This window comes from Mercenaria mercenaria, chromosome 6 (genome assembly GCF_021730395.1).
Source record: "Mercenaria mercenaria strain notata chromosome 6, MADL_Memer_1, whole genome shotgun sequence".
NCBI lineage: Eukaryota > Metazoa > Mollusca > Bivalvia > Venerida > Veneridae > Mercenaria > Mercenaria mercenaria.
Genome location: NC_069366.1, coordinates 82,661,268 through 82,688,150, shown reverse-complemented (window position 1 = coordinate 82,688,150; position 26,883 = coordinate 82,661,268). Strand labels below are relative to the sequence as shown.

The 26,883-nt window shown below is 37.2% G+C and overlaps 1 protein-coding gene across 6 annotated transcripts in view; it reads left to right on the top strand.

Moving 5' to 3' along the window:
- The first annotated feature begins 3,566 nt into the window (after nucleotides 1-3,566).
- Nucleotides 3,567-26,883, top strand: part of LOC123549900 (chromodomain-helicase-DNA-binding protein 8-like) — a 75,270-nt gene continuing 51,953 nt past the window's right edge. For 3 of the 6 annotated variants that reach the window (XM_053546487.1, XM_053546488.1, XM_053546484.1), the window contains exons 1-6: nucleotides 3,567-3,652; nucleotides 6,080-6,229; nucleotides 15,661-17,348; nucleotides 17,716-18,057; nucleotides 25,534-26,237; nucleotides 26,628-26,736. In XM_053546487.1, the coding sequence (XP_053402462.1) occupies nucleotides 6,160-6,229; nucleotides 15,661-17,348; nucleotides 17,716-18,057; nucleotides 25,534-26,237; nucleotides 26,628-26,736 (2,913 nt within the window). In that variant the 5' untranslated portion in view covers nucleotides 3,567-3,652; nucleotides 6,080-6,159. Of the gene's footprint in view, nucleotides 3,653-6,079; nucleotides 6,230-15,660; nucleotides 17,349-17,715; nucleotides 18,058-20,819; nucleotides 21,268-25,533; nucleotides 26,238-26,627; nucleotides 26,737-26,883 lie in introns of those variants that run through there. The other 3 variants (XM_053546486.1, XM_053546485.1, XM_053546489.1) reach the window with 3 other exon arrangements.

The window sequence follows — 26,883 nt, the reverse complement described above, 5'->3', positions numbered from 1 at the left end:
GAATTATCCCCCTTTTTACTTAGAATTTCAGGTTAAAGTTTTGAAGCACTTCCACTCTGTCTCAGTTATTACCTAATGGATTTGATTCAGACTTGAAATATTTATTCCACCTTATCATCTACAAAGTCCATAACTCTGGTACCAATATTTCATGAATATTGTCCCCGTTTAGTTAGACATTTAGGTTAATTTTGATGCATTTTCACTATATCTCAATTACTGCGGGAACCGTTATTTTATATTTTTACGGGCAAAGTCCCGGCAGCTGGTTTCCAGGACAGGACCGTATCCTTACGGGGAGACTGTAACTTTTGGGTACCGTAGTAACTACTACAGTATTGCCCGTTATTTATGATTTATGATTTTTACGGGCAAAGTCCCGGCAGCTGGTTTCCAGGACAAGACCGTATATTTACGGGGAGACTGTAACTTTTGGGTACCGTAGTAACTACAGTATTGCCCGTTATTAATACTGTTACAGTCGACCCGTACAGTTACGGAACTGTCCTGGAAACCAGCTGCCGGGACTTTTCCCGTAATATTTTACGGTATTTTTTTACAGTGTACATTGGTAAAACCGCCGGCCTTCCGTAAACCAACTGGATGGCTTACTCACATAAAGAATTCTACACCACAAGTGAGGTTTCAAACCCACATCGCTGAGGGGCAAGTGAATCGGATTCAGCGACCTTAACCACTCGGCCATGGAGGTCCCGTCCAAATATGCTTAGGGGCCGACCGTTTGAGCTTCGGAATTAGCATTTAATGGAGCTAACTGTTTCTGCTTTTGTACGAAAGCAAGATTATTTTTTTCAGAATTGGAAGGCTAGCCTTTGTTGTCAGAGTAAACCAAATACATTTTCTTTTATCCAAAATACTTTTTTTGTTGCACTTTTTTATTCAAAAACTAATAAGCACGTTAAAGATATGCATTTTATATTGAGTGATCTGCTTAAGTACTGCCCTTCTTTTGTGTTATACTTCTTTGATTAGATTTTGAAATAAGCAGTTTGACCCAAATTATAGTTTCTAATTTGACTTCTGCCATACATTGTAAATGTATTTGTACAGTATTGGTTCCCGCATTTTGACGTTTTTAGCTCTAAATTATTCTGCGTTCTGGTGAGTTTTAAGACAAAAGAAATCTCTGACATAAACATAACAGGATGGATATCGTTGCGAGTACGGGGGACCTGTCCGGGACCATTTTGAAATTTATTAATGACATGCCAATTACTGAATTCTATAGAATTTTAACACTGAAAAAATAGTCACCAGGAGTAGGGTGTGACAGTATTGTAGCAAGTGGTATACCTTGTAATTCTCATTATTTCAAAAGCCAAATGCTGAGTGTTAGTGAGTATTTAGGATAAAATGATTTATCAATACGAAACGAATACACATTTATATAAACATCAAAAGACGGTGCCCCAACACTCCTTCACCTGGGCATACTGTACAGGTTATACTTCTTATTTAAATATCATTGATATAACATAACTCGAAATTCCACCATACAGCATTAAAATCAGTCTTGCATCATCTTAGTAGTGTCCTAATAAATTAACATTATTATGAACAAAGAGTGTTGCAAAGTGGTCCGGCACATGAGTGGATTGGATTATGTGACTTATTTTTGTGTCCTAGAGCCATAATTATAAAACAACATACTAATGGAGTAGTCATATAATTATTAGTATCCTATGTTTTTTTTTTATAATTATGGCTCTAGGACACACAAAAAAAAATTAAGTCACATAACTCATCCGCTCATGTGCCTGATCCCTTTGGAGTGTTGGGTTATGAAATATATTGATCTACTAATCCTATTATGCAGCTATAAAATATAGATTTTGAGCATTTTCAAAGCATATATGACTGTAACAGTAAAGAAAATGATATTTTTATTTAAAAACTGTTCAGGGGAAAAATTGTTTCAGTGAATTCAGCGTGGAGACAATAAAACGAGTGCTTCATTTGCCACAAATTACTTTCTTCAACACTTCGCCCAAATCCCAGCTTTGTAGATTTCAGAAAACGCAATTAGATTTCTATTTTACAGACAGTTCTAACCGAATCAGTTTGAAGTGAATTGGCCTAAAAATTAAGTAATAGGATGTATTAGGAAAGTGTCGGATTTAGTCAATTTTACTATTAAAAGTTACTGTATCAGAAATCTATTAAAATAAAGCTTTTGTGAACGAAGCGAGTCGAAAATTTTGACTAGATATCTCAATTTTAGCATGCTCGCCGGGTGTTAGAGAGGGCATGCGCCGACTGTGCCCCATCTCCCATAGACCCGCCTTGATTCCTTGTCTCTCTGTCTTTTCTTTTTCTAGCGCAATTTTGCCTTTTTCGTCGACGTTTATCGTAGATTCTAAATTATATAGATCCACTCCGAGTAAAATATATAATCACACATACGGGTATTTTTTAAATAGCCATCTGGAGTCTTATTGACAGAATTTAAGACTCCTGTGATGTAATCAGTAACAGGGTTGCCACTTATTTGAGAACATGAAATTACCTGACTTACCATACTTTTCACTGACCAGTAGATCTACCACCATATTTTTTTCGGCCTCCTCCTCCCTAACAGCCGTGCATTTCCACCCTTTGCTCTGGAGGCATTTCAGTCTTGAAAATGTCTAAGTTAACAAAACAACATTTAAATTAGGTTTGTACAAAATTACACCAAAATGTGTTTGGAAATATTTATAAATACTGCTTGAAGACTGCCATAGCCACTGAACATTTTAAACATCGACCCAGAATTTCTTTTTTCATTTTTCACTGACTAGCATTATCAAGATTTCCCTGACAATTCACTGTCTGACCTTGAAAAAAAATCATTTTCCCCTGACTTTTCAAGATAAGTGGCAACCCTGAGTAACATAAACCTTTCGGTTTTACTACTTGCGAGCAACGAAGGTAGCCGCAGTTACACGTGCTCTGCTCACATCCGGGATCCGTCTGGAATGACCTACTATCTTTGCTTAGTAACAGGGGAAATCCGAAAAATACCGACTTTGTGTAATGGAATTCCCAGAAAATCCTGTAAAAATAACATGTTGAACAGCCATCACAGCTGAAACACATCTTACAGTTGCAATGTCTATTTATTACAACTTTAAAAAGTGAACATTAAAAGGGAAAAAGTCTTTGTTCACTTTGTTGTTGTTGTTTAGATCTCAGTTATGGTTTAGATATTTTTAGTAACACCGCTCTCAATTTAGTAATTACATACGGGCATTTGTTCATGACCCCGACTCTGATTGGCCAGAGTGCATGATCAGCACAGAAATATTCAATAAAAATTGTTTTTTGTAAAACACACTCTGATTGGATGAAATACTTCGCCTGCATCTTGACAATTCATTGAAATATTTAATTGTTTCCACTAATTGTTTAATTTTTTCGGATATAATATTGCAAACGATCATTTCAGAATTAACTTTAACACCAAAGGTTCATAAATTATCTGTTTGATTTATATAACCATGCATTTTACTCTACAGCGGCGTCTTTGTGTCAGCCAATTAGAAACGCGCTTTCAAATGCGGTAATTGTCGATACATGATGTTGAGAATTAGCGGTGTGATCTACAAAGTCATTCTTTGAAAATTACCAAATTATTTAACTTATTTAACAGGTAAAACTTTTTATTTTCTTTCATAAATTGTTGTAAAAAGAAGAAAGGGACATTGTACTGCGTTTGTATGACACAAATTACCGAGTCTATTGGAGTTTCACCCAGTTTTGATTGAGCTTCTGTTTTGATAATTTTGTCCAAAAAATCGACCGAAATGGCGATCAAATCACACTTTTTGCATAATGCACATTTTGCATATTGAAAAATACGGCCATTGGATGTTGATTTATTCAAAAGAACTGTGCAGTTTGACTTTATATTTATTATATTCACCATTCAACGTGAGTTGCACGTGTTTCGGATGGAAACAAACACAATTTTCAATGTTTTGATTGGGCCAAGAAGTTTGACTCCGTAAGGGAACCCGTTCCGCTTGAGTGAACAAGATGAAATCATTATTTTTCTTTGTTGTTGAGTTGTTCTGTTGGTTTCAAAAATGCTTTTACTTTTGTGAAATATTCTAATTTTTAAGTTGCTAATAATTTTCCTGTTCGTACACAGACCTTGCTTATTTCCTCAGATTTTTGTTTTCAGTTTTTAGAGAAATCTTGTTAAAAATGTTTTATGGGTGCCGTTTTATGTCCCTGGCTTAGTATAGATTATACTATCAGGCCTTTTTTTCATCAATTTGGGAATGCCACCGACACCGGTGGAATTGGGAAAATACTCTCGGAATTTGTCTTAATTGGGACAATTTGCAAATTACCAAAATCTACATAAATGTATTTTTGTGTGAAATATTAATGAATTACATTTCAGTAATTGTTCAACAGTATTATAATTTACCTAAATATACATAAAAATAGCAAAACTATCTTAAAACAGCAAAAACCCAAAAAGGTATAATCATTTGGGAATTCGGAATTCAACTTTCCAGAAATTTCGATAACTTGTCAGACTTAGGAAAGCTTACTTATGTAGTACAAAATCATTATGTTTATGTTTCAAAATTCTTAGTTGAAAGTATGAATAGACGGAGATTGTATCTTTATAGAAACTAATAGAAAACAAAAAATGAACTATTTAACTAGTGAATATGTTTAGCAACTTGTTACTATGTTTAATCTAGTTTTCAGAATTTGTATATATGGAATATGTACATGTAAACATTCTTGTGTTTCAAATATTTCGAATCTTTTATTTAAGATGGCAGATATGTTAGCAAGATCATTTTAAGTACTTAAGAAACAGACATTTATTTGAAATTAGATTACTACTTAAATAAATGAACATATTGAGTAGCTATATAGTTGTGAATACTATTAAAACATTTATCACATAATGACATAATGCAATTTTTCCTGTTGATAAATTTCCACTTTTTCACATGTTAAATTATCTACTGGTATTTATCATCATGTACACTGATTTTCGAAACTTTAAAATTTAAAGTGACTTATAGGCCCAACGTGGCCGGGTGTTGTAAATTGTAAATTTATATGTATTGGTATTGTACATAACACGATGTCACTATAATAAAATTTACTTACTTACTTACTTACTTATTACCCATGGCTGCTAATTTAAGGGTCCCTAATAATTTTTGGGGATCCACAAATTGTTGATCTTGAAAATGGACATTATTACTATAAAAATTTACCCTAAAACCGAATGAACTTGTATCTTTTTAATTTAGAAAGCAGCTGATTCAATATTTCGGAATGGTATCTTTCAGAATGGCATGAGCTTCTCAATTCAGACCGATAACAAAAGGTGTGATAGTCTTTTTGTTATATGATCAAATAGCCAGTAATTATCGGCAATTAACGTGTCACCTCGTGTCAATTATGTTGTTCACAGTTTGATATCGGTTAAAGATAATACTCGATTCTTAATTAGTATCATAATTTTTGTGATTTATTAATATTTTTTTGTCAAAATACTTTAAATTTATATGAAATTAATTTTGTTTAATAGAAAAATAAACCATTCGATCTTTTACGGAACATAACGGCAATCTTAGATTTTAGCGGTGACAGCGTGGAGAGTAGTTTCCCTTTACCAACATGGCGAACATCGGTAACACAACTTGTTTTGAAGTTGGAAAAATCGTCTGTTCCTGTGTATAATGAGCACCCTAGATTCGGGGATGGTCCCGGTGGTAAAAAACTGCGCATTTTACATGGGTATCTGCGCAAAGGAGGCTTCAGTGCAAAGGAGTTTCGTGACCGATTTTGCGGGTCCAGTGGACGCAGAGGCACTAAAAAATGCGAGTTTAAAGCAGTAAAAGCGCGTCGGGGACGCAGAAAACCTGCGTCCGGGAAAACCCTGGGAATGGAAAATGCAGGTTGTCATTATGGGTGCATTACCTTAATAATATTATCCAAATCTCTACAGCTGTAATGTTATTGTAGACTATTGTCAGGAATTAGTTTTTAGTTGTATCTTACCATAATTAATCAGACTAACGTAACCTGCTTATTTCAGGACAGTTGTAGCAGTGTCCTGTCATTATATGCTGAAAGCATGGCTTTGTACCAGTAGAGTGAGACAACTGCAACAAAAGAATGGCCGACAATTTAGGAGGCTTATTTGATTCAGATCCAGGATTTCTGGAAGAGTTAGCAAGTGGGACAAGTATGTTACTTTAGCTTTGTAAACTGCATATAAAAATTGATTGTTCTTGTAGACATATTCCATGAATTATGTCCCTTTTATACATTGTTAATATTTTGATACACTAATTAGCTCTGACCCTGTTATTTCTAAATACATTTGACACACAAACTATTGCTTGATATCATCCACAGTGGAGTCATTAAACTCTCCAGTGATAGTTCCAGTTTGGTATTTTGAAGTAGCTGATTTGTAATTGTGAAGAATATTTCTGTTGTATATTGAAAATTATGGTCATCATAACTGGGTAAGGTCCAGGCCAGATAGTCCAGGTCTCTCTTGAGTTATTGCCCTTGAATTACTAAGAATTGCATTGTGTCTTCGGGGTTATAAAACTAGTCCCATAACTCTGACCTTCATTTTGGCCAAATTATGCCCCCTTTTGGACTTAGAAAATCCTGGTTAAAGTTTTGCGTGCACGTACATACAGCTATTATTAAAAGGCATATAGATTTGAAACTTGTTTTTAGCTCGACTGTTCAACTCACCCTGGCGTCGGCGTCACACCTTGGTTAAGTTTTTGCATGCAAGTACATACAGCTATCATGTAAAGGCATATAGCTTTGAAACTTATTTTTCTTTTTCTAGGTCAATTACCAACCTCACTGGGTCAAGTCCCATAACTCTGACATGTATTTTGAGCAAATTATGCCCCCTTTTGGACATAGACAATTCTGGTTAAAGTTTTACATGCAAGTTACTATCTCCAAAACTAATGCAGATATTGACTTGAAACTTCACATGTGTCTTCGGGGTTATAAAACTAGTTGATAGCATCAAGTCCCATAACTCTGACCTGCATTTTGGCCAAATTATGTCCCCTTTTGGACTTAGAAAATCCTGGTTAAAGTTTTGCGTGCAAGTACATACAGCTATTACTAAAAGGCATATAGATTTGAAACTTATTTTTAGCTCGACTGTTCGACTCACCCTGGTGTCGGCGTCGGCTTCACACCTTGGTTAAGTTTTTGCATGCAAGTACATACAGCTATCATGTAAAGGCATATAGCTTTGAAACTTATTTTTTCTTTTTCTAGGTCAATTAACAACCTCACTGGGTCAAGTCCCATAACTCTGACAGGTATTTTGAGCAAATTATGCCCCCTTTTGGACTTAGAAAATTCTGGTTAAATGCAAGTTACTATCTCCAAAACTAATGCAGATATTGACTTGAAACTTCACATGTGTCTTCGGGGTTATAAAACTAGTTGATAGCAGCAATTCCCATAACTCTGACCTGCATTTTGGCCAAATTATGCCCCCTTTTGGACTTAGAAAATTCTGGTTAAAGTTTTGCGTGCTAGTACATACAGCTAATACAAAAAGGCATATAGATTTGAAACTTCTTTTTCTAGATCAATTACCAACTTCACTGGGTCAAGTCCCATAACTCTGACATGTATTTTGAGAAAATTATGCCTCCTTTTTGACATAGAAAATTCTGGTTCAAGTTTTACATGCAAGTCACTATCTCCAAAACTAATGCAGATATTGACTTGAAACTTCACATGTGTCTTCGGGGTTATAAAACTAGTTGATAGCATCAAGTCCCATAACTCTGACCTTCATTTTGGCCAAATTATGCCCCCTTTTGGACTTAGAAAATCCTGGTTAAAGTTTTGCGTGCAAGTACATACAGCTATTACTAAAAGGCATATAGATTTGAAACTTATTTTTTCTTTTTCTAGGTCAATTACCAACCTCACTGGGTCAAGTCCCATAACTCTTGACATGTATTTTTGGCAAATTATGCCCCCTTTTGGACTTAGAAAATCCTGGTTAAAGTTTAGCGTGCAAGTACATACAGCTATTAGTAAAAGGCATATAGATTTGAAACTTACATTTTCTTTTTCTAGATCAATTACCAACCTCACTGGGTCAACCTTTTTGGGTAATATTTTCCTGCTTCTGGGACAATATTCCGAATAGTCGAGCTTGGCTGTCTTATGGACAGCTCGTTTCTTTTTGCAGGCTGTCTAGCGTCCCTAAAATTCCTACTTTTTCCTATTTTTTTTCAATTTGGCTAAAATTCCTATTTTTTTTAAAAAATCAAAGGAAATTCCTAAAAAGGCCCTATTTTTTCACAAAGATTCCTAATTTTTTAACTTTTTTGCAATGATCAAAAAGAGAAAATGTTGTAAATGTTGTTTAAAAGTTCTTCTAATTCAGAAAAAAACAATTTAGCACAGTTCAAAACAGTGGAAAGCTAGGAGACGTCTTTTCTTTAAATAAAGCACTATTTCTGAGTTACTTTTATGTCAATCACATAAGGTAAGCACATTACATGGTCTTTAAAGTCCATATTTTGATTTGAAAATTCCTAAATTTAGCCCTAAAATTTCCTTAAAATTGTACCAAATTCCTAATTTTAGCCCTATTTTTTTGTACAAATTGCCCTAAAATTAGCCCTAATTTTTTGTCGGGGTATGCTAGACAGCCTGTTTTTGTGCCCCCCCCCCCCCATGAGTGGTGGGGGCATATAGATTTGCTCTTGTCCGTCTGTGCGTCCGTCCTTCCGAGAATGTTTTGTCGTGCCAAGCTCCAAAAATATTTGACATAGAGTCACAAAACTTTACAGGAATGTTGGTCAGCATGTGTAGTTGTGCACCTGGGGTTTCGCGTCCGGATTCATTCAGTCATGTAGGAGTTATGGCCCCTGACTTCGTAAAAATTGGTCATTTTAGTGTTGTCAGGGTTCCCACGCTATCCAGGAAAACGGGAAAAGTCCGTGAATTTCAAAAATTGACTCCCGTCCGTGAAAATACCGGGAATTTGGCGAGAGAACGGTAAAGGTAAGGGAAAATACCAGGAATTATCCCGGGAAGTAATTCATGATTCAAAATGGCGGACATGGATGTCATTTTAATTTCCTTTTTCGAAAATACCGATGTTTTTGTGGTTGATGAGCCTATATAGGTAGCTATGCTTGAAGTTTTAAATAGTAATTTTAGGCTATCGGTCATTTTTATGTCGATTTTTAAGAAGCCCTGTGAAATTCCGATTATTTTTCGAGAACAATTGTGAAAGTAGTGATTAGTGACAAGCTTGAATTCAGTGATCAAACATCAACTTGACTGAAAATAATTTAATTGCTAGAAGTGTATCAAAGATTATATAAATAATGTAGGTGGCACCAGAGGTGTAGTTATTATGAAGGAGTTGATTAATTCTTCACAACATGCTAGACAAGTAAATGATTCATAGTTTCCTTGAGAAACAAAAGCTTGAGCAGTTGAGGGCAGTAAGGAAACAAAATGAAAAAAAAAAAATAAAAATTACAGAGCCTGTATTTATTAAGTAGAAATTTTTAAGCAATATCGGGCCATCATGGCCCTCTTGTTCTTATATTTTTACACTGAATCTAGAAAAATTGACGGGGACGTACAACCCGATATGTCGTACAGAGGTCCTTGAAAATTGCAACAAGGTCCTGGAAAAGTCCTTAATTTTCATAGACGAAAAAGTGTGGGAACCCTGTGTTGTGTCGCGCCTAGCTCCAAAAGTATTTGACCTAGAGTCACAAAACTATACAGGAATGTTGGTCAAAATGTGTAGTTGTGCACCTGAGGTTTCGCATCTGGATTCATTCAGTCGTGTAGGAGTTATGACCCCTAATATATATATATATTTGAAACTTATTTTTTCTTTTTAGCTCATCTGATTTTTTGAAAAAAAATGATGAGTTATTGTCATCACTTGAGCGGTTGTCGACGTCTGCGTCTGCGTTGGCGTTGCCTGGTTAAGTTTTATGTTTAGGTCAGCTTTTCTCCTAAACTATCAAACCTATTGCTTTGAAACTTGGAATACTTGTTCACCATCATAAGCTGACCCTGTATAGCAAGAAACATAACTCCATCTTGCTTTTTGCAAGATTTATGGCCCCTTTTGTACTTAGAAAATATCAGATTTCTTGGTTAAGTTTTATGTTTAGGTCAACTTTTCTCCTAAACTATCAAAGCTATTGCTTTGAAACTTGGAATACTTGTTCACCATCATAAGCAGACCTCGACATCAATAAACATAACTCCATCTTGCTTTTTGCAAGAATTATTGCCCCTTTTGGACTTAGAAAATCAGTTTTCTTGGTTAAGTTTTATGTTTAGGTCAGCTTTTATCCTAAACTGTCAAAGCTATTCCTTTAAAACTTGCAACACTTGTTGACCATCATAAGCTGACCCTGTACAGCAAGAAACATAACTCCAACCTGCTTTTTGCAAGATTTATGGCCCCTTTTGGACTTAGAAAATATCAGATTTCTTGGTTAAGTTTTATGTTTAGGTCAACTTTTTATGCCCCCCTTTGAAAAAGGAGGGGTATATTGTTTTGCAGATGTCGGTCGGTCGGTCGGTCGAAATGTAGACCAATCCTTTTCTGATTATAACTCAAGAACGCTTGGGCCTAGGATCATGAAAGTTGATAGGGAGGTTGGTCATCACCAGCAGATGACCCCTATTGATTTTGAGGTCTGTATGTCAAAGGTCAAGGTCACAGTGACCCTGAATAGTAAAACGGTTTCCGGATGATAACTCAAGAACACTTGGGCCTAGGATCATGAAAGTTGATAGGGAGGTTGGTAATGACCAGCAGATGACCCCTATTGATTTTGAGGTCAGTATGTTAAAGGTCAAGGTCACAGTGACCCTGAACAGTAAAACGGTTTCCGGATGAGAACTCAAGAACGCTTAGGCCTAGGGTCACGAAAGTTGATAGGGAGGTTGTTAATGACCAGCAGATGACCCCTATTGATTTTGAGGTCAGTATGTCAAAGGTCGAGGTCACAGTGACCAGGAACAGTAAAATGGTTTCCAGGCAATAACTCAAGAACGCTTGGGCCTAGTGTCAGGAAAATTGATAGTTAGGTTGGCCATGACCAGCAGATGACCCCTATTGATTTTGAGGTCATTAGGTCAAAGGTCAAGGTTACATTGGCCAGGAACAGTGAAATGGTTTCTGATCTTCTTGTCCAAAACCATAGGGCCTAGAGCTTTGATATTTGGTATGTAGCAAAATCTAGTGGTCCTCTACCAAGATTGTTCAGATTATTTCCCTGGGGTCAAATATGGCCCCACCCCTAGGGTCACATGGTTTAGACTTGTATAGGAAAAAACTTTGAAAAACCTCTTGTCCAAAACCACAGGGCCTAGGGCTTTGATATTTTGTATATGACATCATCTAGTGGTCCTCTACTAAGATTATTCAAATTATTCCCCTAGGGTCAGATATGGCTCCGCCGTGGGGGTCACATGGTTTACATGTACTTATATAGGGAAAAACTTTGAAAATCTTCTTGTCCAAACCACAAAGACTATGGCTTTGGTAATTTGTAATGTAGCATCATTTAGTGGTTCTCTACCAAGTTTGTTCAAGTTATCCCTCTCGGGTCAAATTTGGCCCCGCCCCAGAGGTCATATGGTTCATATAGACTTATACAGGGAAAACTTAGAATCTTCATGTCCATAACTTACATCATTCATATTTGGACCACATGTATAGTTTTGAGTGGCAAGATGAACCTTGATATGAGTTGACCTTGATCTTGACCTAGTGACCTACTTTCACATTTCTGTACCTACAGCCTTCAAATTTGGATCACATGCATAGGTTTGTGTACTGAAAAAAACTTTGATCTTGTTATTGACCTAGTGACCTACTTTCACATTTTTGAAGGTACAGGCTTCAAATTTGGACCACATGCATAGCTTTTTGTTCCAAAATAAAATTTGACCTTGATTTTGACCTAGTGACCTGTACTTTCACATTTCTCAAGCTACAGCCTTCAAATTTGAACCACAAGCATAGTTTTGTGTTCCGAAATGGAATTTGTGTTTACAGTGAGCATATAATTTCTGTTCCTTGTGCAATTACTGAATGCATCAAGGGGGGCATTTCGTGTTCGAAGAGCTCTTGTTCTCTTAAACTATCAAAGCTATTGCTTTAAAACTTGCAACTCTTGTTCACCATCATAAGCTGACCCTGTACAGCAAGCAACATAACTCCATCCTGCTTTTTGCAATAATTATTGCCCCTTTTGGACTTAGAAAATCATGGGTAGGACAATATTTCTATTATACAAAAAAAAATCAGATGAGCGTCAGCACCCGCAAGGCGGTGCTCTTGTTCTAGATCAATTACCAACCTCACTGGGTCAAGTCCCATAACTCTGACATGTATTTTGGGCAATTTATGCCTCCTTTTAGATTTAGAAAATTCTGGTTAAAGTATCTCCAAAACTAATGCAGATACTGGATTGAAACTCTATAGATATTTAAACATTTAGGGTAATATTTTCCTGCTTCTGTGACAATAATTTGAATAGTCGAGCATTGGCTGTCTTAGGACAGCTCTTGTTGAATTTCAGGTAATTTTGGATAAATCCATTAATGTTTTCCAGAAATTGTGAATGGGTCTGGTACCAGAAAAATTGTGAAAATTAGCTTCGTTTTTCTCAAATTGTGAATTTTTCCCCGTTAATTGTAAATTTTTTAATACTTTGTGAATCAAAATGTCGTGATCGCTTATAAATCATCCAGATACTTGATTACAAAATATTTCATCCTAAATTGTTTTGGTACACTTTCCATTTTGCCCCCTGTTATACTGTGTTATTCATTGGTATGTACGAAACAACTGAGGAACGAAACCATTTAAATGATTCGTACCTAAACACACTATGAATTAACATTCATGGGTCGTTAATAAAGGGTGACAAACGTAACAAAATCTTGATCAGTCAGACGCTTTTCCTCGCAAAAGTCGATAACAAACTTCTTTAAGGTTTTTCATTGCTTTTTTTTACGTTTTTTATGCCCCCACTTTTGGGGAGGCATATAGATTTGCCCTTGTCCGTCCTTCCGTCCTTCCGAGAATATTGTGTCGCGCCTAGCTCCAAAAGTATTTGATGTAGAGTCACAAAACTTTACAGGAATGTTGGTCAGCATGTGTAGTTGTGCACCTGGGGTTTCATGTCCGGATTCATTCAGTCCTGTAGGAGTTATGGCTCCTGACTTCGTAAAAATTGGTCATTTTAGTGTTGTGTCGTGCCTAGCTCCAAAAGTATTGGACGTAGAGTCACAAAACTTTACAGGAATGTTGGTCAGCATGTGTAGTTGTGCACTGGGGTTTCGCTTCCAGATTCATTCAGTCGTGTAGGAGTTATGGCCCCTGACTTAGTAAAAAATTGGTCATTTTAATGTTGTGTTGCACGTAGCTCAAAAAGTATTTGACCTAGAGTCACCAAAGTTTACAGGAATGTTGGTCAGCATGTGCAGTTGTGCACCTGGGTTTTCGCATCCGGATTCATTCAGTCGTGTAGGAGTGGCCCCAGACTTAGTTAAAAATTGGTCATTTTAATGTTGTGTCACGCGTAGCTGCAAAAGTATTTGACCTAGAGTCACCAAAGTTTACTGGAATGTTGGTCAGCGTGTGTAGTTGTGCACCTGGGGTTTCGCGTCCGGATTCATTCAGTATTGTAGGAGTTATGGCCCCTGACCTAGGAAAAAATTGTCATTTTAATGTTTTGTTGCACGTATTGTTTTCCCAAAGTTGAATAGCTGTGTCCTTTGTCATGTAGTGGGGGCATCTGTGTCCCATGGACACATTTCTAGTTTAAATCGTTATTCTATTGTTTGAATTTCCTTTCTTTTATGCCCCCGAAGGGAGGCATATAGTTTTTGAACCGTCCGTCTGTCTGTCTGTCGGTCTGTCCGCAATTTTCGTGTCCGGTCCATATCTTTGTCATCGATGGATGGATTTTCAAATAACTTGGCATGAATGTGTACCACAGTAAGACGACGTGCAGTGCGCAAGACCCAGGTCCGTAGCTCAAAGGTCAAGGTCACACTTAGACGTTAAAGGATAGTGCATTGATGGGAGTGTCCGGTCCATATATTTGTCATCGATGGATGGATTTTCAAATAACTTAGCATGAATGTGTACCACAGTAAGACGATGTGCAGTGCGCAAGACCCAGGTCCGTAGCTGAAAGGTCAAGGTCACACTTAGACGTTAAAGGATAGTGCATTGATGGGCGTGTCCGGTCCATATCTTTGTCATCGATAGATGGATTTTCAAATAACTTGGCATGAATGTGTACCACAATAAGACGACGTGTCACACATAAGACCCAGGTCCGTAACGCAAAGGTCAAGGTCACACTTAGACCTTAAAGATCATTTTTCATGATAGTGCATTGATGGGCATGACCGGTCCATATCTTTGTCATTCATGCATGGATTTTAAAATAACTATGCATGAATGTGTGACACAGTAAGACGATGTGTTGTGCGCAAGACCCAGCTCCGTAGGTCAAAGGTCCTAAACTCTAACATCGGCCATAACTATTCATTCAAAGTGCCATCGGGGGCATGTGTCATCCTACGGAGACAGCTCTTGTTTTCCATTTGTCCTTTTACCGTTTTTTGTTGTCTCCACCACCCAGTTGCTTTCCAAGTAAACTACAGATAATTGTTTGTTTGGATGTTGAAGTCGTGCTTTGACAAAGTATGGGAAAATAAAAACAGTGATGATAATAACATCAACTTGGATAAAATATGTTTTATCTTGACTGCCTTATGGTGCATGTTTTTACTGTAATAATTGCATCAATAATAATAATAATCACAGTCTGTTGCGCACTTGTGAAACATTATCATTGTGCAACTGACAATTGAATTTTAAAGCGTCTACAGGCTCAAAAATTGTTATAATTTTTTGCGAGGTAATTCAGAACATTTTTTGTTGAATTTTGGTAAAGTTACAAAATAAAAAGCACTTGCCCAATCGGTCGAGTATACAGCGAGGTCCACTCATCCTAACCTGACTTTAACTCGCCAGTGCGAGGGGCGAGTGGAATTTTACACCCCAGTGTGTTCATTATTTTAACATTTTTAGTGACAAGCCTCTGAATAGTGTAGATGCTGTCCTCTGACAGCCCTTCTTGAATTACTTATTGTAAACTAGTACCGTATCTCAGTAACTACTTGTTGGACTGGATTGATACTTCATACATTTATTTACTCTGATGATCTGACACCTTGCATTATGTCCCTTTTTGATTTCGACAGATATGCTCCCAGTCCCTAGGTTGTTACTCAAGCCCCATGTGGTTCTGGGACGATCTGTGTATTAAAAGAATTGGAACCACTGCTTTACCCTTGCGTGATCGTAAGAGGCGACTAATTGGGTCTTAAGACTTGGTTTTGCTGTAACTCTGTGATTCCAGCAGGTGTGGAAATTTTGATTCCATACCTCATGTTTTTATTTTGATGTAAATGAGATGTGAAACCAAAATTTCTAGTCCTGTTTGGCGCCATGTAACCTATACTGTGTTGGTGCGCCATAAAACCCAAATAAATAAATAAATTGTTACGCAAAGTATGCTGCTTCTCTTACAGATGAACCTGTTCCAAATGTACCTCAGCAACCACAGATGCCTGGAATGCTGCCACAAAACTCAGCCCAGTTACCCCAAGGCATGATGCAGCCTGGGATTCCCCATCCGGGTTACAACATGGGGGGCATGCAGCAGCAGCCGCAGCAACAAGGAGCTGGGTATGGCAGTATGCAGTTTCAGACCCAGCAACCACAGGCTCAGCAGTTCAGCCAGCAAAATTTTAATCAATTCAATAACCAGCAGCAAGTTTATAATCAGAATATGGTATCAACCCCTAGTCAGAAGCAGGGACATTTGAACCAGAACCCGATGATGTCACCGACCCATAGAAACCAGTTTGGAAGTCCTCCCTCTGGCATGATGCACCAGGGTCAGGTTATGTATCAGTTCAATGCAGGAAGTGCTGGCCAAGCTGGACCCCGGCTTCCTAACCCAGCACAGCAGCAGCAGATGAAGATGGCCCAGATGCAAGGATGGAACCAAAATTCACAAATGTTTAATCCTCAACAACAGCAGCAGCAGCAGCAGCCAAAACAGCAGCAGCAGCAGCAGTATCTTCCACAGCACCAGTCCAGCTCTAATATGCAAGGGATGCGTATGCAAGTGCCCTTCTCTGGTGCCCAACCAGGACAAAATCAGGCTATATATATGCAGAGAATGGCCTCTTCTGGTATGAATAGAATGCCTGGTGTGAATGCTAGTCAACCGAATTCTATGGCAATGTCGCAGCAGATGTATCAACATGGTAATCAGAGTTTTAACAATATGAATATGTCACAATCAAACATACCCAGTGATCCAATGAGAGTGCAACAACCACAGCAGTATATGCATCAGCAGCAGGCAAGTCAGCAGTTCCCCCAGCAACAGCAGCAGCAGCAGCAACAGCAGCAGCAGTTTCAGTATCCACAGCAGATGCAGCAACAAAGTATGACAGATAATTGTGTAAACACTCCTCAGCAGCAACAGAATATGTTAAGATTTCCTCAAACTAGTCCAACCCTGCCAAATGTTCAGCAACGACTGCCATTTAATAATATTAACAACATGAATACGATGTCTCAGCCAAGAGCGAATGTGCCAATGCTATCCCCTCGTCCGACCCCACCACCTCCCTCCCCCTCAGTGACCCCCGGGATGCTCTCCCCAACTGGATCTACCTCATCTCATCAGGGAGGCTTCAACTCAATGGAGCCCTCACCAAATCACCCACAGCAGCAACCAAGTAATTCAAACATGTTTCAGCCCAGTGGGGATATGAACGACAAACAAAACTTTAGTCAGTTTAATCAGAACATAAACCAAATGCCATCCCAGAATGTAAGTCAGACAAATGGACCAAATTCAAGTATGAATGTAACGGTGAATACGAACACTAACAGCATACCAAACCAAAGTCAGTGTAGTCCAGTGAAAAAGGTTGTTTCGCCCTGTAGTTCAGTTAACTCACCTTCAAGTGGTAACATGGATATCCAGGGCTTGAACCAACAAATTCAGCAGCTATACAGCATGCCTCAGACCCCGCAGACTCAGCAGAAGATTTTGGACTTGCAGGAGAAGGTACAGATGTTGAAGTCACAGCAGATGCAGCAGTCTCCGAGACCCAGTCCACAGCAGGTGTTCCAGTCACCTGGCGGACAAGTGGCCTCTCAGCCATTGCCCAGCCCAAAACAAGCTCAGTCTACAGTGGTAAGTACTTACAGTTACTGAAAATACTAAATTTTAAGCACTGTGCGTGTAAATATTTAATATTTGAAGATGGCGGGTCAAGTAAATGTTTATCTGTCGAACTTTTTTAAGATAATATCTTAACTTTAAGATTAAGCTCATTGGAAAACTAGTACTTGAAATGGTATGGTTTACGAAAAGTAAGAATTAAGATACAGGTTGGGAATTATGTACAAGTTCTGTATTTTATGTGTTCAAGGGAACCCTGGTAACAGTATTATTTCTCTTGTTTTACCCCAATTTTGTAGAAAAATTGCCCGGCTACTGGCTGAAGTAAACATACAAGCCTTGTTAGCTCTTTCATCTTATAATTTCTTAATTATGTTAGCAGACTTCTCAAGTTGTTGCGCCACTTCCTCAGATGAGCAGTGCAAGCAATATACCGGCAAGCCAGATGGCTCAGCCTGGTACCCAAGTTGCACCTCAGCCTATTTCCCAGATGCAGCCACAGTCCAATACCCAGATACCTCAGCCAGGGCCTCAGGTTGTTCAGCAGATTCCACAATTGGTGCAGATAAGTCAGAATGGTTCACAAATGGGTCAGCAGGGACTTACGGGGCCACAGATTGTTCATCAAAGACCGCAGGTCGTACAACCTGGTCAGATGGTCCGGTTGGTTCAGGCAGGTCCGGGCAACCCGAACAATCAACAGAAGATTTTTATAATACAGGTATGTTTATTTATTGTAAATGGTGATTAATTGTTGGCAAAAATTCTTCAAAATTTGTGTCAAAATACTAAATCCTGTCTGGAATTCTTTACAGAAGAAAAGTTCCCCTTTTCCTTGAAAATGCCATGAAAATTTCCCAGTTATGATTTTACAGCCCAGGGTTGATTATCCCATTGTGAATGGTTAGCTCCAGTGACAATCACTTTAAAAACAAGCTGATTATTAGTAACAGCAGGTATTTATCTTGAAACGTTACACAAGACATCATTTTTAACAAACACACTTGCAAAATAATTATAAAGGAAAGAACTTTTGTTAGAAATTAATTCAAACTATTGCCAATGTTTGACTTAGAAAATTTGGTTTGGTGGAAGTTGTTATCATTGCTATATTGAAAATTAAACTTTTAATAAATTTAACAGTATAACCGAGTTAAGTTAGTCTTGTCAAGTTAATTAGTTATGCCCCCTGTTCCATTTGAAAGTTGTGGAACTGTCTTATGGGCAGCTCTTGTTCTTAGCTTGATGAATTCTGCTGCTGTTTTGAAGTAGAAGAGTTTTTTGGTGTATATACAGTGTTATCTATACATTATCAAGTATTATGTTACAGATTGAGATGTGTATCTGATTTGAAGTACATGTACTTGAGTAATAAACTTCCCTGTGAATCTTACATAATTTCCCTGAATTGAAATTATTTCCTATTTACAGGAAGTGTTAAAAAAGGGAGACAACTTCACAAGTCATAATTATTTAAAGGAAAATTAAGACCATTATAATATATATTTTGTATGTGTGTGCATATTTTGTCTGCTTGTCATTGCTAAACAGAGGGGCCTCCTTGCCCGAGTGGTTATGGTCATTAACTTCACTTGCCCCTCACCCATGTGGGTTTGAGACCTCTCTGGGTGTAGAATTCTTCATGTGAGGAAGTCACCCATTTGCCTTGTGGAAGGTTGGTGGTTCACAAGCCAGGTGCCTGCCTAGTCTGAGCTTTGCATGAAAGGACACCACAACAGTCACAGATAGCTGGAAAAGTCACCATTTGATCTTCTTGTACTCTAAACCCAACATATAAATATATAAATATTTACTTATGCATCTGTATAAAAATTCTTTATCAAGTTGATTATTTTCCATTGAAATTTCCGTGATAAAACAGTTTTCAAGGATCTACAAACTTGACACATTTAAAACTTCTAGCTCATTGTAAGGAAAGTCATTTCTGGTTTTTAACATTATTATAATTAAAGGTAATGAACCCATTATGACAACCAGTTGTTCAAATTCTTGTTTGCTATTTTGGTAGTCTTCAGTCGTTATAGCTAAACAAGCGCAAGGCTTTTCATAACAAGTAGATGATGCTTAAATCACATATAGAGAATATGTAATCAAACAGTTATTGCCTATTGGGATTTCAAGTCTTATTACCTTAAGGGCAAGCATTTAAATTGTTGAATGAAAATAACACCCCAGTTTGCTAGCTCTGACACAGTTTAGGAGTATCTGAATTAAATGATTGGGAGAGTACAAAGCTAGTAGTCAAGTTTTGGTTAAGTTTTAACCTACGAGTCAGAACCTCCGGTTGAGGCAGATGTTCATTGTGACATGAGTCAGATGGTTAGATTAACTTTTTTTTTCCAGTGTCAGAGGAACATTGTTGAATTTTACTAGGCTTCATAGTATCCTTGCATTACCTGCTGTCAGCCTATTCCACAAACCACCAGCCTGTCCGTATGTAGAATGGTAGCATGAGTAAAGAACATCTCTGTCTGTTGTATTAATACCCCACCCACTTCCCTCCTCCTAACCACATCTAGCCTTTTCTTTATTGTGTAAAACTAGCACATTTCTTCTTAAAATTGCGATGTTTAAGCACCGGAAAACAGAATCCAGAACAAAATATAAGAAAATGGTCTATTTTTTATGACCTTTTGAATTGTAATGTGGCCGTTTTGAATAGTAGCCATTTTATAATTGTGAAATAGCCGAATATTAACATACTATATTCACTTGGCACTGGACACTGGGTTCAAAACCTTGCTTAAGGTGTAGAATTCTTTCATTTGAAGAAGCCATCCTGCCGGCTTGCAGAAGGGTGATTGTTCTAATCTGTTGCCTGCAAGAACCTGTGTCAATGTACAGAAGGGTACCTGGTGTCTCAGCCACCATCAGAAGCTGTAAAAAAAAATAATTTTGGCCAGTAAAGATGTGTCTGAATGACTAGCTTGGCAGATAGAGCATAACACACAGACTATCTGTAGTCATTGTACCCCCCCCCCAACACCGCCCAACATATTTTTGTAAAAAATACAATTTTGTAAGGACTGCAAAACTACTTATAAGGAAAAATTATATAATAAATTATCTTTTATGAAAAATGAACTTTGATCATATATTCTGTTAGAAAAATCATTTTGATCGTAAACATAGAACCTTGCAAGTCATTCATTATACATTTTCTTTACCATTAAATAGTATTATCTCCCACAGCACTTGTATTCAGCCTGTTAGGAAAATGAATCTCCATAGAAATTACTGAGATAGAATTTGTTTATTGCTTTTCCTAGATCTAATGATTCCGATTTTACAAAAAACCAATAGCAGCGTATTTTTTTATGGCAGTACACGTAAACTGCACACGTCTCAAAGGCAAATGGAAGCTATTTTGATATATCTTGTAACATTTTAATAATCAATATAATTATGACTCTGGCGAACAAAGATAGTTTGCACATGACAGATGTACGAGGATACATTGTTAGATAGTGTGGGGATTAAATAGTGGCAGAGATGTGAAAAAGATCGCAAACTGTGATATTTTATGATTAAGGTCTTACACAAGTGTCATTAATAGAAGTTTTAAAAGTCTTTTTGTTATTTTGAAAAGGAAATACAAAAATTCGAGTGTTTTGTGTTGAGTTACATAGCAGTTTATTTCCTGGTCATACAGGATTAATCTAGGCTTTACTACATTATGTAAAAGTTGTGTACATTTTGTATATAAAAATGAAGTTGATAATTTATTGTGTGGTTTGTTCTACTGGAATATGTGTATTTCTACCAGATGTGTAATTTTGTATGACTGATACCAGATGTTCTTTGTGGTTTTTGTTGGATTATGTTAAGCATATCTCATTAAAAAAAAATGTTAATTAATGCCACTGGATCTATCCACATGAATGTAAAGATATCTTTTCTTGGAAGTCAGGTATCTAGAGTTTTCTGTCAGTACTTTACATGGATTTCAATATTTCTTGTCAGAAACACAATATGTTATGCAAATTGGTGCTGGTTTTTCACACAAGTACTATCAGTTTTGTTGTAAAAGAATATTGAATTGTAAAACACCCTCGAGACACTTTCTGTAATGATTTTTTTTTTGCTCTGAAGTTACTGGATCAGTGTACAATTTGAATGCATTGCATGTAGTAGTTTTCATGTTCCATCAGAAAAATGTCTGTTATGAGAAAGCTATAGAAATTAAAAGCTGGCAGAGTATTGATGTTTTTAGTGTAATTATTCAAGCGTTATTGGAAAATAGCTGGGTTTTAAGGATTGTCTTTTATACAGATATTTATTTTTAAAACAGAACTAGATTGAGCTTGATGGAGAATTCCCCAAAGAATTTACAATGCAGATTATTGGTTAAATTGAGAGTAGTTTTTAGGCTGTCAAATAACATTTATTCTAGCAATTTAGTAATTGTTCTGGGTAAAAAGAGAACTTATTGATTCAGGTTTAGTCTATTTTATACTTTAGTTAGGAAATCGAGGCAGATGTTTTGCATTTCATTAGTCAGAAAATATAGGTTTTGTGGTTTATGGGATGGATTCATTGCCAGACAGATGTGCTTTTTAGCTCATCTGATTTTTTGAAAAAAAATGATGAGTTATTGTCATCACTTGAGCGGTTGTCGGCGTCGGCGTCGGCGTCTGCGTCGGCGTTGCCTGGTTAAGTTTTATGTTTAGGTCAGCTTTTCTCCTAAACTATCAAAGCTATTGCTTTGAAACTTGGAGTACTTGTTCACCATCATTAGCTGACCCTGTATAGCAAGAAACATAACTCCATCTTGCTTTTTGCAAGATTTATGGCCCCTTTTGTACTTAGAAAATATCAGATTTCTTGGTTAAGTTTTATGTTTAGGTCAACTTTTCTCCTAAACTATCAAAGCTATTGCTTTGAAACTTGGAATACTTGTTCACCATCATAAGCAGACCCTGTACATCAAGAAACATAACTCCATCTTGCTTTTTGCAAGATTTATGGCCCCTTTTGTACTTAGAAAATATCAGATTTCTTGGTTAAGTTTTATGTTTAGGTCAACTTTTCTCCTAAACTATCAAAGCTATTGCTTTGAAACTTGGAATACTTGTTCACCATCATAAGCAGACCCTGTACATCAAGAAACATAACTCCATCTTGCTTTTTGCAAGATTTATTGCCCCTTTTGGACTTAGAAACTCAGTTTTTTTGGTTAAGTTTTATGGTTAGGTCAGCTTTTATCCTAAACTATCAAAGCTATTGCTTTAAAACTTGCAACACTTGTTCACCATCATAAGTTGACCCTGTACAGCAAGAAACATAACTCCATCCTGCTTTTTGCAAGATTTATGGCCCCTTTTGGACTTAGAAAATATCAGATTTCTTGGTTAAGTTTTATGTTTAGGTCAACTTTTTCTCTTAAACTATCAAAGCTATTGCTTTGAAACTTGCAACACTTGTTGACCATCATAAGCTGACCCTGTACAGCAAGCAACATAACTCCATCCGGCTTTTTGCAATAATTATTGCCCCTTTTGGTCTTAGAAAATCATTTTCTTGGTTGAGTATTATGTTTAAGTCAACTTTTCTCATAAACTATCAAAGCTATTGCTTTAAAACTTGCAACAGTTTTTCACCATCATAAGTGGACACTGAACATCAAGAAACATAACTCTATCCTGCTTTTTGCAAGAATGATGGCCCTTTTTAGACTTAGAAAATCATGGGTAGGACAATATTTCTATTACACAAAAAAAATCAGATGAGCGTCAGCACCCGCAAGGCGGTGCTCTTGTTTGGGGTAGGGTTGATTTCGGCCTCAATCGCTCCCCCCACCCACCACAACACAGTCTGGGGACTTAATTTCTTTAGAATTGTGATGAAATGAAATCCCTTCCACAGAAAGATTCATGAATAAAAATCTTCAGAAGAATTAAGAAAAAATAAATGATTTTTATGCCCCCGAAGGGAGGCATATAGTTTTTGAACCGTCTGTCTGTCAGTCTGTCCGCAATTTTCGTGTCCGGTCCATATGTTTGTCATTGATGGATGGATTTTCAAATAACTTGGCATGAATGTGTACCACAGTACGACAATGTGTCGCGCGCAAGACCCAGGTCCGTAGCTCAAAGGTCAAGGTCACACTAAGATGTTAAAGGATAGTGCATTGATGGGCGTGTCCGGTCCATATCTTTGTCATCGATGGATGGATTTTCAAATAACTTGGCATGAATGTGTACCACAGTAAGACGACGTGTCGCGCGCAAGACCCAGGTCCGTAGCTCAAAGGTCAAGGTCACACTTAGACGTTAAAGGATAGTGCATTGATGGGCGTGTCCGGTCCATATCTTTGTCATCGATGGATGGATTTTCAAATAACTTGGCATGAATGTATACCACAGTAAGATGACGTGTTGCGCGCAAGACCCAGGTCTGTACCTCAAAGGTCAAGGTCACAGACATTAAGGGATAGTGCATTGATGGGCGTGTCCGGTCCATATCTTTGTCATCGATGGATGGATTTTCAAATAACTTGGCATGAATGTGTACCACAGTAAGACGACGTGTCATGCGCAAGACCCAGGTCCGTAGCTCAAAGGTCAAGGTCACACTTAGATGTTAAAGGTCATTTTTCATGATAGTGCATTGATGGGCGTGTCCGGTCCATATCTTTGTCATTCATGCATGGATTTTAAAATAACTACACATAAATGTGTGACACAGTAAGAGGACGTGTCGCGCGCAAGACCCAGCTCCGTAGGTCAAAGGTCCTAAACTCGAACATCGGCCATAACTATTCATTTAAAGTGCCATCGGGGGCATGTGTCATCCTATGGAGACAGCTCTTGTTTAACGTTAAATGGCAAAGTATAAAAGAAAAGTTATTTAGCTAAAGAAAACATTTGTTCATCTTTTGCATTCTGTAAGCTACTTTTTCACAGATTGTAAAAGTTTGCAGACATCAAGATACCCATTTCCCTTGAAAATTATACCTCGTATCCTACTGCCCTACTTCATTACAAACACGCACACACACACACACCATAAGTCTTACAAAGCTCTTGCTTCTATTTGTCAATCCCTATAGGGTCCTAATATTCGTTTCAAGTCCAAAGGAGGCCTCAGTTTGATAGAGATTTTCGGTATCAATCACTAAGACTCCGGCACTGGCTAGAAACTCTGGAAGCAGACACAGCACAAACATGACACAATTTTGAAAGTACTTCAACTGCAATTGATTTAACATAAAATTTTCTTTCATCAGTTACTAAAATAAATGAAGAAAGTATGTACAACTAGTTTTTGATTCCCTGAGGTTGGGATGATAGTCACCATGTAATACATATTTCAGTTTTGGTTCAGATTAGGAGACCTGACTTAAATCTCCAGTCACTGATTGGTTGATCATATGCTCAGTTTTCCAAATTCACCAACGGAATGGCTGCAGAACGGTCTCTAGTATAAGTTATATAATCTAGAATTTTTGCAGTTTTTGTTATACTTATTTGCCGTTATATCTCTGTTGGAAAATTCCGGTTTTGACATTGCATTGAATCCATAGCCTAATGAATAAAAAACAACTATTCTTCAGCTTTTTCTATGAAACTATGGTATATTGATTAAATATCATAGTGCATCCATCTGTTATGAATGTGTCAAGGGGGTGAAATTTTATGTATATATTTTATAAAGGGAAGTAGTGATAAAGAGATATTGCACTGCAAGATAGACTAATTTCATTAATTTTCTATTATAGAAATGACAATGAAATAGATAGGTGATCTTCATGATCTTCATTTGTAAAGTTTGACTGTGCTGGTCGAGGCACATGATGATGAGCATTATTTTGAAATTCAGCAATATTAAGTAACGAGCAGAAATTTTGTGTGAAATGTTTGTTTATTTTGCTGATATATTGTATCATCAGTGAATGGTTAAGAAGTGGTAGTAATTTCCATAATACTCATGACTGTTCCCGTGTAAATACACCCCTCCCTTTATAACCCTCCATAAACACCCCTTCCCTGTATTTAGCAAAATTAAGGGCCCTTATTGCAAAACGCAGTGTCTGTGGCTTTTATTTGCAGGTAGAGGGAGGATGTATAATGGTAGATGAATAAGTATCTTCATTTCTTAGATGAATCATTGTTTTATGCTTTATTTAGATATGTGTATTTAGATGATATAATGATTTTCCTTAATTTACTTTCAGCAACAGCCCGGTCAGAGAATGCCTAACCCTTCACAACAGCAGCAACAGCCACTTCTGTCTCAGTCACAGACCGTACACCCTACCCAAGTCCCGACCTTGACCTCACTACCTCAGCCAGTATTGAATGGCAGCACCCAACCTGGTCAACAGTTGTTGATAAAACCCAGTCAGGCCGGCCCTGGCAATACTCCTTTACTCATACAGAACACTGTCCCTCAAACAAACAACGAAAATAGTGCTGAAAACTCTAGTCTGCAGCAAGAAAAAGCGAATAAAATTATCGCTGAAGCAATAGCAAAAGCTCAGAAATCGGGGAATTCAGCTATTCCTAGAGTTCTGCAGCCACCTGAATTGCCAGCAACGTTAGGAGATCTAGATAACCCTGAATCAGAGACACCTGATGGTAAAAAACAAAAGAAGAAGCGAAAATATACCCCAAGGAAAGAAAAAGGCGAAAAAGGAGAAAAAACTCCAAGGTCAAAAAAGAAGAAAAGTGAAAAAGCAGAAACTGTAACAAGTAGTGTCAGTGAAATGATTCCATCAGTAGCAGGTGAATTTAGTATAGATGGTGACTCTACTATGGAAGCAAAGACTGATTCGGATGTAAAAGAGGAGAAAGAGAAAAAACCAAAGAAAAAGAAGGAAAAGAGTGAGAAGAAAACATCTGAAAAAACACCAAAAACTGACAGAAAAAGACCTAAAAAGTAATAATTTTAGAGTTACATGTTCTTTTTTCTTTGTTACAAGTGAGAAATAATATATGAAACAGCTGTGCTGCAACATTGATTATCAGATATTTATGTTAAGAAGATTGAAGTACAGTGACCTAGTTGAAGAATTTCAAATTAATGCATGTTTGCTAAAGTAGTTTAAATTTACAAGTATTTATCAAATCACATTTTTTTCAGGACTTTTTACAGCACTTTGATATCTATATTATGATAGATATACCCAAGATAAACAGTATATGAGAGCTACATATACATTTGAGTCACTCGTGTACATTCCTATGAAACAAACAAATATATGCTATAAATGTGTTAAGACTTTGGTAGAAATGAATTATGAACATGTGACCTGTTTACAATTTTTAGACCACCAGCAACATTTTTGAAGAACAAGAAAAGGAAGCGAAGAGGATCTTCAGATGGCTCTGATATTGAAATCAAAATTACCCCACCCCCTTCACCAGAAAATGATGAGGTAATTCATGTCCATTTAAATTTTGTTTGTATAGAAAGTTTTACAAGACAAATCAAGGGAGACAAGTCAATGTTTGCCCGCCGGCTTAGCTCAGTAGGGAGAGCACAGATCTATGGATCTTGGGGTCGTGAGTTCAATCCTTTTGCA